The sequence below is a fragment of the Solanum stenotomum genome, chromosome 2 (genome assembly GCF_019186545.1).
Source record: "Solanum stenotomum isolate F172 chromosome 2, ASM1918654v1, whole genome shotgun sequence".
NCBI classification, from domain to species: domain Eukaryota; kingdom Viridiplantae; phylum Streptophyta; class Magnoliopsida; order Solanales; family Solanaceae; genus Solanum; species Solanum stenotomum.
Genome location: NC_064283.1, coordinates 17,924,995 through 17,941,745, shown reverse-complemented (window position 1 = coordinate 17,941,745; position 16,751 = coordinate 17,924,995). Strand labels below are relative to the sequence as shown.

The 16,751-nt window shown below is 34.5% G+C and overlaps 2 protein-coding genes across 5 annotated transcripts; one reads left to right on the top strand and one right to left on the bottom strand.

Annotated features, from left to right (window-relative positions):
• The first annotated feature begins 663 nt into the window (after positions 1–663).
• On the top strand, positions 664–9,096 carry LOC125854360 (TGACG-sequence-specific DNA-binding protein TGA-1A-like). 4 transcript variants are annotated; one of them, XM_049533885.1, is made up of 10 exons: positions 664–766; positions 873–947; positions 2,257–2,449; positions 2,541–2,615; positions 4,413–4,472; positions 4,590–4,667; positions 4,786–4,849; positions 6,439–6,704; positions 7,930–8,157; positions 8,540–9,096. In XM_049533885.1, exons 3-10 carry the CDS (start codon positions 2,267–2,269, stop codon positions 8,690–8,692), a joined length of 1,107 nt encoding a protein of 368 aa, XP_049389842.1. In that variant the 5' UTR covers positions 664–766; positions 873–947; positions 2,257–2,266; the 3' UTR covers positions 8,693–9,096. The 4 variants fall into 4 exon arrangements, with proteins under 4 accessions (XP_049389842.1, XP_049389840.1, XP_049389839.1 ...); XM_049533883.1 differs by having other exon boundaries at positions 6,433–6,704; XM_049533882.1 differs by having other exon boundaries at positions 667–947; positions 6,433–6,704.
• A 473-nt stretch (positions 9,097–9,569) lies between these two features.
• LOC125854359 (alanine--glyoxylate aminotransferase 2 homolog 1, mitochondrial) lies at positions 9,570–15,131 on the bottom strand. The gene is made up of 9 exons (XM_049533881.1): positions 14,878–15,131; positions 13,493–13,723; positions 12,365–12,535; positions 12,059–12,202; positions 11,777–11,956; positions 11,215–11,440; positions 10,305–10,418; positions 10,134–10,220; positions 9,570–9,823 (listed from the first exon to the last, which is right to left on the bottom strand). Exons 1-9 carry the CDS (start codon positions 15,100–15,102, stop codon positions 9,780–9,782), a joined length of 1,422 nt encoding a protein of 473 aa, XP_049389838.1. The 5' UTR covers positions 15,103–15,131; the 3' UTR covers positions 9,570–9,779.
• Between the last annotated feature and the right edge of the window lie 1,620 nt (positions 15,132–16,751).

The window sequence follows — 16,751 nt, the reverse complement described above, 5'->3', positions numbered from 1 at the left end:
TTTGAGTATCATTTTTTTCTAGAAATAAATCCTGCAACATACATATACAGATCGATCGCCCCAAACTTTGTGAATGAAAAAAATCCTTTAAAAATAAATCATGTAATAAGCAAGTTCAGATTAGTTGATCTGAATCTTGGGAATGATTTTCCCCCCCTGAAAATGGATCCTATCATGCGTGAGTTTAAATGATTCTACTCGAGCTATGAAAATGTAAACAAACACCATTAAAAGTAACTAATTAATTGAATTTCAACGTAGATTCCGAACATTATACGAATAAAAAAGAAATGGAACATTTGTTTTATCCTTGATGTCACCACCATGCCAGCTAACACACAATAGTTTTTTAAAAATGGCTACATCCTAAATCTTACCGTCTGATGGCGCGTGCAGCCATTAATGGCCACACCTCCAACGATTATTCCCATAATCAAATGGTGGTCGCCGGAGACACCAACCACCACCCACCCCTGGTGTTGGTATCAGGGACCCCCCACCCCCACCCCTACCCCTACCCCTAACCCCCACAAAGAAAAAGACTTTTTTTTTTCTTGTTAAAATAGTGGAAAAATGACAAGTTCTCATTCTCAAGATTCTAATCTTGTTTCAACTGTAGCACATGATAGCAACAACAATAATATATGTATGTATTGGTATAGATACCCATTAACCCCATTTTCAAACATACATGTAGAATTTTTCTCTCTTTCTTTTTCTCTCTCTCTTTGTGTATACAAACTTCATACATATTCATATATGCAAAGTGAGTGATCTTTTTTTTGGAGAATTGGGTATTGCTTTATTGATTTGATGGTATTGGAATTTTGATTTTCAAGATTCCATTCAATTTTTCTTCTATGGGTGTTTAGAAGGATTTAAGCTTTTAGAGTTTTGAAGTGGGGAAAAAAAGGTTTCTTGAAGACTTTGCTGTTGTTGGCTTTAAGGTTAGTTTACCTTTCTCTGCTCTACTGTTTTTGTTTGGTATGAAATAGTAAATCTTTTTAAGCATTTAATGAATGAAATGGGTAATTTTGATTTGTTGTTTGAAGTTTTATATCCATATTTGGTAGTTTTTTTAAACCCCTTTAGTTCAAAATTGAGTCTTTACCAGAAAAGTCATTCTTTTTGTTTATTGTCTGATTGGTTAGAAATTTGTGAAATGAAGCAGCTATAAAGGTTTAAATAAGTTACTAGCTTGTTTGACCTTTCACCCCTTTTCTCTGTAAGGCTTGAATTGAACTGTACTCTTGCCTGAAAAAAATAATAGTTAGAGACTTTTTTCATGGTATCTACTGATTTAGTTTTATGTAGTGCATGATTTTTGGACAAGAAATTTGAGAAAATAAAGCTGTTTTAAATTGTTTTTGGGTGTTAAATTGAACTCATTTTGATTGTTTCTTAGACTTTGATGATATTCTTTGGTTTGTTGAGTTCGAATTCAAGGGAAGGTCAACTCTTTTTGATTGGCTTTAACTGCTGAATTTGCTCAATACATGAATCTAATGTTGATCATCTTGGTTTGTTGAATTCGTTTCGCTTTCTTTCTTGCAACTCCTTTCTTGGATGGTCAGGGAACAAACATACACCAAAAAAAAGGATAGGGAGTTGTTGAAATGGCCTGTTATTGGAAGTTGATGATAAAAAAAACTACTTGTAATTGATGTTTTTACATTCGTACTCAAAATTATAGATGCTAACTCCCACAGGTTTTTTTCATTAGCCGCGATCACTCTTGGAATCAAATCTATGTTTTCTCTGTCTTGCACACCTCCTCATTCCCTGGATTGAAAGTAGTTTCTGGTCATATCCTGTTGATACCTTTGTGGAATTGTTTTTCTGTCAACGGAGAATGGAATACCATGGATTTGATCTTCTGGAAATCATTGAGATGTGTGAGAATTATGTGGGAAAATAATCATTACCAGAATGTGTGTTTGAGGATATATGTACCTGGAAATTTAAGATCTTTGTTTCTTTGAGCCCCTCACCTCATGACAATATACACACAATCTATTCCAATGTTACATATTTTGCTTTTACAAGAAGTGCGGCTTATCATCTAAACTAATACTGATGTATGTCTATTGGATTAGATAATATTGGTACTAGTGGTGTAAAAGAAATTCAGTATTCCTTGTAATTTTCTGGTGCTTCTCATTTCTTGCCTCTTTCTTTATGTACCATAAAAATTAGCATATGGCATTGTCTAAGTCCTTGGCAATTATTAGCTGGCTTGTTTTTTTAAAATGGCAGTCCAAAGGCAATGAATTCTTCAACATATACTCAATTTGTTGCCTCTAAAAGGATGGGTATATGTGACCCAATCCATCAGATTGGCATGTGGGGAGATTTCAAAGGTAGCAGTTTCCCAGATACCTTGATTCTTGAAGTCGAGAATTGCCTAGAGAACGAGATGCCTATTATGGAGAAAAGACTAGAGAATGAGGTACACTTTTTTCCATTGGACTTTTATTTTCACATCTTTCTTTGTTTTAGTTATGCAGCAAAATATGCTAATTAACATATTATATGTCTAGATAGAGGAACCATCACAAGTGACTGTTGGAACGTCTAACAGATATGAACCTGAAACAACTAAACGTATTGATAAGGTAAATATATTTTCTAAATTTGTCTGCTTTTCTTTTTACCCAACTCCCAGTGGGTATTTGTTAAATGATGGTGGTGATGGTTGGATCACTGCCATGTATTAAAACCCTCTGTTGTTGAGAATCGCCATTCTCATGCGCAAGGAATCATTTTCCTTGTGAGAAATTTTTATTCTGCAATTTATTTACTTTTTCTCAGTTATTTGGGAAAGAAAAAGTCAATCATTAATGTCGTGAGTACTAAAGTTGGCTTGAGTCATATCTTCAATATCTTTGTTCCTTTTTAGTGAAATGGAACTAAGGCCACCACACATGTATTGTAAACTTTGCCAGAGCTGTGAGTCTTTGGATTCCTGATTACGCCACATTTATGTATTTTGAGGGGTCTTTGTATCCTCACATAGGGGTGTGCATTCGGTTTTTCGGTTTGGTTTTACACTATTCGATTTGGATTTTCGATTTTTGNGATCCAAAATAAATTTGGTTTGGTTTGGTTTTCCTCTATTCGGTTCGGCTTTTTTCGGTTTGGTTATTCGGTTATGTCAATAATTAATAACATATATAACCAAAGTAATAATATTTAATCCCTTAAATATACTTTCTAATATAAATCATAAGTAAAACTTAAAACACAATACTTATAAGTATACCTATTATAGATGTAATTCAAACATAAAATATAAACGTAATCATCATGAAAGGCAATAACCAAAAAGGGACAAAAGTGGTTAACTCCAACTTAATTCTAAGCCTAAACATTATATATATATATAATTCGGGTTTTTTCGGTTTTTCGGTTTTTATTTTTAAAATCCAAAACCAAACCAAAAAACCAAACAAAGTAATTTATTAATCCAAAACCAATCCGAAAAACCAAAAAACCAATCCAAATAAAAATTCGGTTTGATTTGGTTTGGTTATTCGGTTTAATCCGAATAGTGCACACCCCTATCCTCACATATGATTTTGAGCTCTTGCGTTTGTTAGATTTTGATATTGTGCTATTTTAAGAGCCTGATATTGCTGCTTTGTAACTGACTATTGGTGGAGAAAATTGAGGTATGAGGTGTGGTAAGTGTTTGCAAGATTGTTGCGGTATTAGATGCCCTTAGCTTAAGAAGATGAACTAGTCAATCTTCTCGTTCAGCATACCAGGTATCAGGTTATGAAGATAGAAAGCAGTAAAATTAATCATGAGAATTGTTGATGAGAGGGAAGGTGAAGAAAATGGGTTGAATACTGAACTTTCGCAACAACTTTCATATCTACAATAGCATATGGTAGTATGGTTAAAAGACCTTAATTCGACTAGAGCGTTAAGATTCCTTTCTTTTTTCTTGCTGCTTTCAGAGGGAAATGAATGAAGAAAAAGGGGTTCACCAGAGTTTGTTTCATGAAAATGGTTTTATTTATCTTTTTGTTCACTTGAAGGTCTTTCTTCTCTATTTTATTTCATAGTATCAATGCCAACAAGAGAATTATGGTGCTAAAAAAGAATCCAAAACCGACTTGTTCAAAAAATAGAACAGTTCCTGTCTGTTTTTTTTTCATTTTATGACCAACGAATCCTTTTTGTTATATGCCTATACCCACCCAGTTTATTATGTTCTTGAATATGCATGTTTTGCGGCTTCCTTGCACCGATTCAAGCACTTCTCTTTGTAGTTTGCTTATATACTGGATTTGTATGATCTGCATGATTGCTTCAGTTTCCTGTTTCATTTTTCATTGTCCTTTTCATGGCACTGAAACCTCACATCTTTAGATAGAAATTGCTTAATGTCGTACCTTCATATACAGGTGCGTAGACGCCTTGCACAAAACCGCGAGGCTGCTCGTAAAAGTCGTTTACGGAAGAAGGTATCACTTGAATTTTGTTCATTCATTACCCAGAATTTCTCTGCCATTTTGTTACGTCTTTTCAAACCTTGTTCTGATTGAGACATAAGTATTCTCAATTCACATTGTGTTACTCAGGCCTATGTCCAGCAGTTGGAAAATAGTAAACTGAAGCTGCTTCAGTTGGAACAAGAACTAGAACGTAATAGACAACAGGTAAAGGAAAATTTGCTTCGACATCTGAGATATTGAATCTTTTCTAGTTATTGATCTCAAAAACATTTTACTTTCTGGGATGAAATAATTATAACAAATCAACAAACATTTGCAACAGGGTCTGTATGTAGGTGATGGTTTAGATGCTAGTCAGATAGGTTGCTCTGGAACCGCAAATTCAGGTGTGTAGATTGATGCTGACTTCTTGTTGATTGCTAAAAGAAGTATATTGTGCTTGGAATGATATAATACAGTTCGTGTGGATTCATTGCTCAATCTATCTGAGTATCAATAATAGTAAGTAGATTGATATGTACAAAGTGGATTTCTTGATTTGATTTTCTAAATTTTGTAAATGGAATTTGATTTTACAAATTTTTGCTCAGTAAGGATTGTAGTTTGCCCCTATTTTTTGTTATTGTTGAATACTTTTTCAAATAAGCTTTGGTTGTGTATTTGCTGCTAAGCTTTCTTTTTTTTTAAAACAAATTTGATCACATCACTATTTATAAAAATTACTTGCATGAAGGCAATGTCTTAGATGGATAATTATTGAAGATGGCATGTATTTGCTTCCCTGTTGGAATTATAGTTTTCTCGTTCCTTTTAACTACACTTATCATTTGATGAATATAATGTTCTTTAGCATTTATCGATCAGTTTTTCAATAACTAAATACTTCTCCTTCTTCCTCCTTTTCCTCCTCTTGTGTTTCTCCCTCCTTACCTTGATCACTTTCTTTACCATATGAAAAATATCTTAAATGAAAAAGGGAAATAATCAAGAGAATATTGGCTAGAAACAACATATCGAAGAAAAGAGAATCTGCTACACACAACTATGATCTTTGTCGGAGTACCTTAATAACTTTTGTAAGATGCCACCAATATGATTCAATTACATGGTCAGAAATGATAGTTGTATGCATGGGAACATATTCTCTTGATATTTTGATTTGCTGTAGTTGTCTTGATGCATTCTTATTATCATACCATTTGCGTTTAAATTTTCAACTTAATTCCCTTTCCTTTGCTCTTCCTCTGTATTGTTTCATGTCCAATTTCTTGTTTGAAATCATGTTATTTCACTGTTAACGTAAGTCATTGTCAACCTCCGACAATACCTGTTCAACTATTGGACACCCTCATTATAATCAAACCTGATAATTTCATCCATTATGATAATATGGGTGCTCAAAATAACTTAACAAGTTCAAGATTTCCAATTTCGTGACTACCATATGATAATCCACAATTCCAACTTTAAAACCCATCCAATATACATACCCGAGACATGCATAAGCTACGAAGAAAGTTCAAACTTACCTCAATGAAGAAAAACCCTAACCCTTCCACCTTGAGTTCTTGAGAGGCTTCTTTGAAAATCCTAAAATGCAACGATATTCATGAGTAAATCCGCGTATTAGGTGAAGAAAGTCATTGAGCCTAATGTAGTTATTTAAATTTTATTTATATCATGAAGCATGCATTGTCAAAGTCTAAGAGTGAAAGGAAATGTTGGTTCACTTGTCACAAGTTTAAGGCATCAGTGTACCATCTCCCGCGCCCCAAGGTTGGGGTGGGAGGTGACAAACTAGAATTTGAAGAGATTGTTGGCCTTTTGCTCACTTGTACAAAATCCCAGCACTATCTTTGTGTTTTTTATGAATACAATTATTACCATTTAAAAGAAATTGTCAAAAGGCCTTAGATATAGAAATTCTCGATTAGAAAACGAAGCTTTTCCCTAACTTATGATTCTGCAGGAATAGCTTCTTTTGAAATGGAGTACGGCCATTGGGTGGAAGAGCAAGATAGACAAACAGATGATTTAAGGAATGCTCTGAACTCCCAAATGGGTGAAATAGAATTGCGCATTCTTGTCGAGGGTTGCTTGAATCACTATTTTGATCTCTTTCGCTTGAAAGCTACAGCCGCAAATGCTGATGTTCTCTACCTTATGTCTGGCACATGGAAGACATCAGCTGAGCGTTTCTTCTTGTGGATTGGGGGGTTTCGCCCCTCCGAACTTCTAAAGGTGATGATTGATCTAGTATAACTTGCCATAATAGTGTCTAATGTCATGTTCATTGAAAAATCTGTCCATTGATGATTCAGCGTTCACACATATATGCAAGTTAATCTGGGGTCACATATGGCCACAATGCTACAATTTCACCTTAAAGTTCTGTTAAAACTTTGTCTGTGTTGTTTGGTTAAATATGAATAATGGGTGATGTGATTTTGTTTGGTTAGTCCTCCCTGAGATCCTGTGGTCTTCAATAACTTATCTACTGGCTTACTCCATTCATTTTGCCTTTTTCTCTTGTCATAATTGCTCAAGGATTCCTTGCCAAATTAACTTCCTTTTTTAATAATTTGATAAGTCATCTAAAATTTTCATCAATAAACACAAGATGGTCTCAGAAGTATGTACAAGTTGTTTATGTGACTCCACATGAGTCTACAAGCATTTATCAAGTTCGCCAGTCATCTATACAACACTGTATTCTCTCTTTTAACATAAATACAATACAAATAAGAAAATCTTACTATTTTGAAACAATCTTGTATTTCTTTCATTCCATGGCAACAAGAGGCATAATTGTGATTTTCCCCAGGCTGTCCTCTTTTCACTGCCGATTTCCAGTTCGTAGTTGCTTCCTACACAGTCCGTGGTAACACCCACGATCTGTTGAACAATGGGAATGCAACAGTTTACAGACACGAACCACAAACTCACAAATATTATCCTACTCTTTCTCAGATAGTCCGCTGTTAGTATGACTATGCCATCCCTTACTGCACACCTAGAAAGAAGCAACTCTTCAATTTTAAAAATAATTTTGTAGCCTTGGTGTTCCAAACACTTTTTTTTTTTTGAAAATGGTAATGGTGCTTGGTGTTCCAAACACTTTTGGACACCTCCCTCTTAACTACCCTATCTGAGGACAGCTCCATATGTAAGTTATATTAACTGTAGAAGTGAAAATTGTTCTGAGAGGGTTTACAATTCTTTTCTTGCCTAATATCAAAAGATTTGGTCATTTGAGAGGACTTGGTAAGAACCACTGCCTGATTGATGCTAGATACCTGGTCAGTGTCTAATCCCTTTGAGGAGTTGAAGCAAATCCATCAGCAGATCTTATTTTGCTTTTCCGTTGCTTTTTTTTTTTTTGGAGGTCAACTATGATTGGTGGTGTTTAATTTCTGATGTCTTTTGTTAAGTGAAGTGCTTATACATGTTCATTTGGTTCCTACAGGTTCTCACGCCACATGTGGAACCATTGTCAGATCAACAAATCCAGGAGGTTAGCAACCTCACCCAGTCTTGTCAGCAGGCAGAAGATGCGTTGTCCCAAGGAATGGTAAAACTCCATCAGATTCTTGCTGAGGCTGTTGCAGCTGGTACACTAGGCGAAGGAATTATCCTTCCACAGATGACCGCTACCATTGAGAAGTTGGAAGCTCTAGTTAGATTTGTAAATCAGGTAACATGTCAATTTTTTATTTTGCTACATTTTTTCTAATTGCAATTCTAGTCTTACGGAATGGTTTTTGCAAGTTTACCTGGGATACATCGCACGTAAATATGTGTCCACACTATAACTCAGCGATGCAATTTTTACACAAAAGAAATGATCACATGGCTTGATACGTGCAAAATTCACATAACCTGGGGAATGATGTTTTTTGTTCTAGAAATTAGAAGTGGAGGTTTTTATGCTTTTGGCCATGTAGAAGGCAAAATCAGTAAGGTTAACCATTAATGTGAGAACCTTTGAAGTGTATGAAACTATTTGACATGCTTTTTACTCGTGGTCATACTTGGCTCATCTGCCAACTTAGTCTGGTTTGCCTTTCTGGTAACAGGCAGATCATCTTCGCCAAGAAACCCTTCTACAGATGTCCTGCATACTGGCTCCGCACCAATCAGCTCAGGGTCTCCTTGCCTTAGGAGAGTACTTTAAACGTCTTCGTGCTCTTAGCTCACTTTGGGCTGGTCGTCTTTCTGAACCGGCTTAAAGAAGTAAGAAACAACCGTTATATATGCTACCTGGGGTTTTCAACTTTGCCAATCAAAGCTGTGTGAGCTAAAATCTGCCTCGTGTTGCCGGTAAAAACTATGAGTTGGCGCTCATTCAGACACTGCTTCATCTCTGATTGAAATCTGTATATAAGTTCTGCTATGCTGTAATTGGAACTTGGAAATTGCGTTTATTTTCTTTTCACATTGGTTTTGATGATTGTAAATCAATATGGTAGAGGTTATTGGCAGAGTCTCCTGATTAAAGTTACTCCAAGTTGTGCCTCTCTGTATTTAATTGTCTATGATGGGAGCCAAGCAATTTTGAATGATTTGCAGATAAACAACTGCTATAAAATGAAAGAAAGCAATGATGGCATGAGCCAATATTTTGTTGTTACTATATTATGAATTATGTTGTAGAAAATTTGCACATACATGTCTACTTTATGAAGATTTTCTTCCAAAAAGATCGTTGATGCTCGGACCATGGAATACAGTTCACTGTTTTACTCTTAAGGCTTTCTTCTCCCCTTGTAGTCGAATAATTGACGGTGTCTGACTTTCCCTATTTCTGTAATCACTTGTCATTCCGATTATTTCATTCATACACCTGCACTTTCCTCATACTGTAGTCAGCTATATTTGTATCTCTTTAAGGAAACTGATAAAATTTGTTTTTGACTTATTGAGTCATGGGTTTGAGCCGCGGAATGAGATACTTTCTGAACCAATCTTATAAGTATTGTCTTCATTTCTATAACCTATTTCAGTATTTCTTCACATCAATTTTGCCATAAGTTAAAACACATCTCTTTACTCTGCTTCTATTTTTCCCCCCTTGAGGGAAGATATACTGCAAAGCACAATTTCTGACTTTTAATAAATCTACTAATCCAATAATTGAAAAAAGGTATCAAAATGGAAATTTTATTTGATAATGCATTTATTTCATTTGGTGCGGAATAAAATAAGAGGAATGAAGCATCACTTGCTTTCTTTTACATTGTTATTGTAGTGGAATAAGCTGCGTCCTATGGTTGAAAGAGAATCAACTGAGCAATCTCACAACAATATGCCATATGCTCACAACTTTGAAAGAGAATAGTCCAATGCATCAACTAGGAAGTCTGCACAACAAACAAGTTTTATTGATCAAAATCACAACATATAATATATTTCTTGCAAATGAAATAGTATCTGGAAACAAATGAGACTTGAAAAGTTTCCATATTGGTTTGTTTGGATTTCATATTAAAACGGTTTATGATTATTTAAAACAGACAAACAAATTGAAACGAGGGAGTAATTTGAATTTGTTGCATGTTTGCAAATTTGGATTGTGTTAGTATCAATGATTTTCAAATATACTGGTCAAATCAGATGGAATAGTCTGAAAAAAGGCGATATATTGAACCAGTAGGTAAAGAGGTTGGTTACCTGCATCATCCTTGCTGAAACACATGGGAGGTTTTATTCTGAAAACATTTCCATGAAAACCACCTTTCCCTACTAGAACACCAAGATCTAAACATCCAGAAGCAAGTGCATTGTTAGTATATGCATGACGTTTTTCAATTACTTTTCAATTCATCAGTTGATTACACAAACCTTTAAGCTTCTCAAAGAGAACTCCAGTTTCTGCCTTGGCGGGTGTCTTTTCTTTTCTGTCAGTTACCAGTTCGATACCGAGCATTAAACCCCGGCCTCTCACATCTCCAATTACTGGCAGTTATAAGGTATGTTAGTGATGATATTAACCATAAGATACATGTCATTAGGAGGAAAACTAAAGGAGCACAAAAGCACATGACTTGGAAACAGAAATCATATCAACTCTCGATCTGCCTAGGCAACGATATAACCTCATGTAACATACCAGAATCACTATGTTATAGGCTACCGACCTAAAAATGGCCATCAATGAAGCAGAGCATGGATGACAGAAGCTACTAAATAGTACAGTGCAAGCAAAGGTTCCTAGATTCATGGAGATGTAGAACAACATATAAGTTATCATGCTTGCTTACCCATCACGAGAGTCTCCAACAATTATTCCATCTGATTTGGCCTATGAATATGGAAGCATATGTTTCATGGTTGTTTGAGTAATAGCAATGAGATTTCCCAATATCATGCTAAGAATAGGTAGGAGTTCCAGAAGAAGATGCCATTTGTTTAATGAGAAATAAAAGTAACATCGAAAATTCAGGTGGCTGAAGCTAAATTCAATGCCAAACAAGCTCAGGAAAGGCTTCTCAATTTTGCTTGAATGGAAAGGAAAGAAAATCACATATCTAAGACTTGAAAAATCTTACAATGAAAGGTCTGCAGAAGTTTCATAGAACTGGAATACGAAGGAAGCTGTGAAGATGATTCAGTTCTTCCTCATACTTCTAACAAAATGATTCCAGGATATCAACTATATAGACCGTAAAAATATACATCTTTCCAGGGATTAATAGCAATCCGTGTTTGCTAATACATGCATGTCTGAGTTTTGAAAGCACAGAAGACTTACTGTCGTATCTTTTCTCTAGATCCTTCAGCCGTCCAATCAAGTGTGAGCCAACCTCAGCACAATGCTTTTGGCGTTGTTCCTTTTCAATAACTTTGAGTACTGCATGTCCACCAGCAGAGCAAACAGGGTTTCCACCAAATGTATTAAATTGTATCTTTTGAGCCATAACACTTGCAATTTCTGGTGTTGTGACAACAGCTCCAAGTGGTAAACCATTTCCAATACCCTGAAAAATAATAACATTGAGAGTAACAGACTATCACACAAGATCAAAAGACATGATATGTAACCAACAAATAAGGTGCACTCTTGTGAAGACCAAAAGCTCTTGACATAGGGAGGTTCAGTCCAGTCTTGTCACCTCAACTTGCATCCTACTCGAGACTAAAGCAAACGGGATGACAACCTCGTCTTAAAAGAAGATATAAGAAGTGCCTTTATTAGAGAGAATATTGGGGATGAAAGTCTTGGGAGGAGGGAGGGTCTACGGAGAAAATCTTCCATAAAAGGGACAGGCGAAGCATTTGGAAATTGAAAAGTTGAAAAGGGGTGATTGCAATACCTTTGCCATTGTAACTATATCAGGAGTCACACCCTGTGTCTCAAAACCCCAGTAGTGGCTCCCTGTTCGACCGAAGCCGGTTTGTACTTCGTCAGCAATACAAACACCTCCCGCTTTGCGAACAATATCATAAACCAACTTCAAGTATCCAGGGGCTAATTCAACTGTTCCTCCAACCCCCTAAAGCAAACAACCAGAATATTATCACTTGAAATGTTCCAAGTCCTTCTAGTCTATACTCGAAGCAGCATTTTGCCACATGACAGAAATAACAAGTCAAACCTGAATTGTTTCAGCAATAAAACCAGCAACCTTTCCTGAAGTACCATGATCAATGTGATCCTGTACATCTTCAGCATATCTTTTAGCATCCGATCCGAATGCTCCACGATATGGGTTAGGATTTAGAACATGATGGATTTCACCCTGTAAATCATCAAAGAAATTAAAGATAAGCATAGTGAATATCAAATTCAGCTGGCATGGAATATTTGACATCTCTCATCAAAGTGTACACTATATAAACTTCTAAAATTGAAAAAAGGAAGCTACACTTCAAATCTCTTCATGCTTTGGTTATGAGTATACCTGTGGAATAGGGTACTTCCATGTGTTAAGAGCAGTTAGCCCAATTGTGTTAGAGCTTCCACCATGATATGCATTCCTCAAAGCAATCATATTTAAGTGACCACTGTACAATCGTGCCATCAACATTGCTAATTCATTTGCTTCTGTCCCTGAATTTACGAAATATACTACCTGCAGTTTAAAACAAGCAAGTCAGACAGACAAATATTAAAAAGCTCCATAGGGGGATACTGATTGAGCTCATATTTCAGAAGATAAACCTCGCATACATGAACCAATCCAAATCCACAGCCATACTGCGCTTGATACAGAATTTGGTTTGTTTTTAGGGGCTTCAGGTAACTATCCACACTCAGACAATTGGTCCTCACTACCTTGCAATTATCCAATCTCCAAAGGGAGGGATTAAAAATCTAACAATTCAATGGATACAGGGTGCTTTGACACTTACCTCTCTTTCCTTTTCTGGCTTAACCTAGTGTTTATCTTGTACTAATATATCGGCTTAGTTCATAATAATATGAATAACATGCCTATATAGATATTCCATGTTCTTTTCAAAAGACAACAAGAGCAGATACTTTGACAACCAGGGCATTTTTGGCAAACAACTTAGTCCATATTCCAACTTCAGTCTTTAGTCTCATGAACACGTGGTAGAAATTGACAGCACCCATTACTACAAGGAAGTTAGAAGTTATTCTAACCTCACCAGAACTTCTCTACGGTTACCTTAATAAAATTGTATAAGCTACAAGAGAAAACGAAATCACAGGATTCTAGAATCTTATATCCACATACTGGGTACAAACTTTCAAGGTGTAGATGGACGAGGACCACTAATCATGGGGAAAAAAGTTTGAATTAGCTATCGTATAGAAGTAAGTTAAACATTCCATTCTGGATCAGCAAAGGAACACGCCAAAAGAAAGTATCGATCAAGGGAAGGATGTCAATGAAAGCCAATTAAAGATATAAGAAAAACATATCATGCTAAACCTAAACCATTGGAAGGGTAACAATATCAATCATTCTGTAGAGAAACTCAGCGTATAATCTTTATGCACATAATATAGCTAAAGAAAATTTGCACCAAATAGACTATTATGGTAGTGGTAGTATTTTAACCTTCAGGTTTCCTGGCATCTTAGATGCCAATGCTTCGGCAAAATCGCCTATTGCATGATGTAGATATATGGTTGTAGCATGTTGAAGAAGCTTGCTTTGCTCCATGATGGCATCCAATACTTCAGGATGACAATGACCACATGAGACAGTAACTATTCCAGCAAAAGCATCAAGATAACGTTTTCCATTCTCATCATACAAATATTGCATCTTCCCTTCAACAATATTTAGCTGTTTGAGATGTAAAAAGAGTTATTAGGGAGAGCTTAAAAGAAATCAATTATAGAGCTCTCGCATACCATCATTAACACTTTTTTTTTTTTGAAATGGATTTACAAACATGAACACTATTAGCCATTACTTAAGCCACTTATTCTTCTTCTTAATTTGGTTAGCTATCTAATACAAGTAGTTAAATACAATTAAAAAGCAGGAATATCTCTCAAATCTTATAAATTAAGAAAAAAGCTAAAGAAATCAGAATCAGCCTAACAACAGAATATCAGATGTCCATCAAAGCACATGCAGAGAGTTGAAGAATAAAACAAAGGGCTGTCCTTTCAAGGTCTCTTCTTGAGGGTACAAGGCACCCACCACCTATGTTGCTTGGACACTCCAAAAATATTGCCTCACCCATGTCAGATTCTCAAAAAACAAACTACTTTAGTAGAATCCCACCTGCACCCGCCCATGTTTCTAAAGAGTCCGAGCAACATAACGGTCACCTATATTAGCCATTACTTAAGCCACTCTTTCTTCTTCTTAGTTTGGTTAGCTATCTAATAAAAGTAGTCAAGTACAATTAAAAAGCAGGAATATATCTCTCAAATATCAGCCTAACTACAGAATATCAGATGTCCATCAAAGCACTAGCATAGAGTTGAAGAAGAAATCATAGGACTGTCCTTTCAAGGTCTCTTTTTGATGGGACCAAAAATTGCCTCACCCATATCAGATTCTCCAAAAACACACTACTTTTGGAGAATCCACCCTCACCCACTGACATTTCAAAAGAGTCGGAGCAACATAGCAGTCACCACCCACAACCCTCTTCCATTTCTTTCTTCTCTCTTTTTTTCCTTGACTAATTTCACGAGATACCTATCATTCCCACCACCAACATATAACAGATAACTCTTTCCCCAAGGTTAGCACAAATAGGAAAAGAATCACCTAATATTTTTATCTATTAGGGCTCATGTCAGTCTATTGACCATTAGATCACACCCGGTTTTCTCTCTCTTTTGTTCCCCTCTAAAGTAAATATCCTACAATCCAATTTGTAGATTCATAGGGGATTAAGAACTAGGAAAATGTACTATAAACAGAACATTACATACACAAGTTTGTACTCCATAAAGAAACAAAAAAAAAAGAATCTTTACAGGTTTTTGGTAGTAATGGAAGAGTGAAGGACCCAAAAACTTCTTTCTTTTCTCCAACACTTCATCAGCCAAAGGTCCTTTATACGGCTTTGGTTGGTAGTCAAACGGCGGCAATTCCATCGGCGCCGCCACTTGACCGGAAAAATGCCTCAACCCCTCGTTGGACAACCACCTAAATTTGGGAATTCCGGCACACCCATTTAGTAATTTCCTCTGTAACGCCATAGTTGATCAACCAGTTGCCCCAACACACACAAATGACAAATATATATAATAGGAGTTTCGATAAAGGCTGATATGGGAAATTTTGGATTGTAGTAGTAGTTAATGCATTATTAAAGATTATCCGACGTGGACACCTCCATAGTTTTTTTTTTTATTTCGTAATATTAATATTAGAGTTCGACTAAATTTGAATTTGCATAACACTTTAAATATGATTTCACCATAAACGTGAAACATCCCACCACAATTCTTGTTAGTAGTTACTCCATATATTCCAATTTATATGATTCACCTTTTTTAGTTGGTTCTAAAAGAAAGGACACATTTATATATTAAATAACAATTTAATTTTTAAAATACTCATTTTATCGTTAATGAAATTATTTATAGTTATACAAAAATTTATTTCTTATTTTAGATCACAATTTTTAAAAGTTTTTTTTTTTAATCTAAAATTCAGTGTCAAATAAATTATATCATATAAAATGAGATAGAAGGAGTACAAAACATTATTATTTCCTTCTAGGGATGTTATTTTAAAAAAAATGTTTTATATGTAAAGTTAAATGTTTATAACAATGTTGTTTGTTCCAATAATTTTTAAAATTGTTATAGTGAAAAATATATACTACACCATAATATAAAAGATTGATTCGAATAAAAATTTTAACGGTCTATTATTATAGAAAATGATTGTTTATAGAAACTCTGAAAGATTTAACTCTATACAAATAAGCACAAAATAATGAGCCATTCATTTGTTATGTTATACTAATGACGTGATGTTAACATTTTTATATGATATTATATAATATTTGTAAATATTTATGTTAATATTATAAAAATTATATTAAAAAAATAGAATTATTTTTAAAAATGTGTTAGTCCTACACAAATCACAGCCCACATAGTGATGTCTTGGACTAGTTCGAATGGATTGAGTCTGTCCATAATGACAACTCTTAATTTATTATTATGATATTTAAGTGCCAAATTGATTTATTAAAATTAAGGGTTGTTGTCTAGTAGATTCCTTGTATTAGTTTATGATAATCCTAAGAGATGGGGTCAAAATTTGATGCATCATATATGATAGGGATGCTGATTCATTTCCACATTAGTTACTCTATTAATAAAATATATAATCAATTATGATTCTCATTTATCTTAATCTTAGAGTATATTTGACATTATCGCTAAAAATTTCTTATTTGTAGAAGTATTTTTTAAAATAGCATTTCAGAAAAGTGTTTTTGAAAAAAAAAACAATTTATGTTTGGTTTAGTTCATTTAAAAAGTCTTTTTGATAAACATATTGAGTTTGACTATTTTTTTTTAAAAAAAAAAGTACATTTGAGAGTCAAATTACAAAAAAAAGGATAAGTATCAATGCATTTTTAATATTAAGATTATTTTAAATATCTATTAATTTTTTTTAATTAAATTAGAATGTACATATTCAAAGTTTCAATCAATATCGACATAGATGAATAAAAAAATAAATTATATATTGATATAATATTAACATGATAATTTAAATATAATTAAAAATATCAAGAAAATTAAATTTAAAGACCATTTCACAAATTGAATCACCACATAGGAAAAACTCATTACAAAAATAAATAAATAAATATAGGAGATATATT

What these genes read in the sequence shown, in the direction of transcription:
- LOC125854360 (XM_049533883.1), top strand. Translation starts at nt 2,267, where the DNA reads ATGAATTCTTCAACATATACTCAATTTGTTGCCTCTAAAAGGATGGGT. An exon ending in CTCTGGAACCGCAAATTCAG is followed by an intron (nt 4,850 to 6,432) that starts GTGTGTAGATTG and finishes ATGATTCTGCAG; the next exon opens with GAATAGCTTCTTTTGAAATG. An exon ending in TAGTTAGATTTGTAAATCAG is followed by an intron (nt 8,158 to 8,539) that starts GTAACATGTCAA and finishes TTCTGGTAACAG; the next exon opens with GCAGATCATCTTCGCCAAGA.
- LOC125854359 (XM_049533881.1), bottom strand. Translation starts at nt 15,102, where the DNA reads ATGGCGTTACAGAGGAAATTACTAAATGGGTGTGCCGGAATTCCCAAA. An exon ending in GGAAGTACCCTATTCCACAG is followed by an intron (nt 12,203 to 12,364) that starts GTATACTCATAA and finishes GATGATTTACAG; the next exon opens with GGTGAAATCCATCATGTTCT. An exon ending in TCTAGAGAAAAGATACGACA is followed by an intron (nt 10,419 to 11,214) that starts GTAAGTCTTCTG and finishes TATAACTGCCAG; the next exon opens with TAATTGGAGATGTGAGAGGC.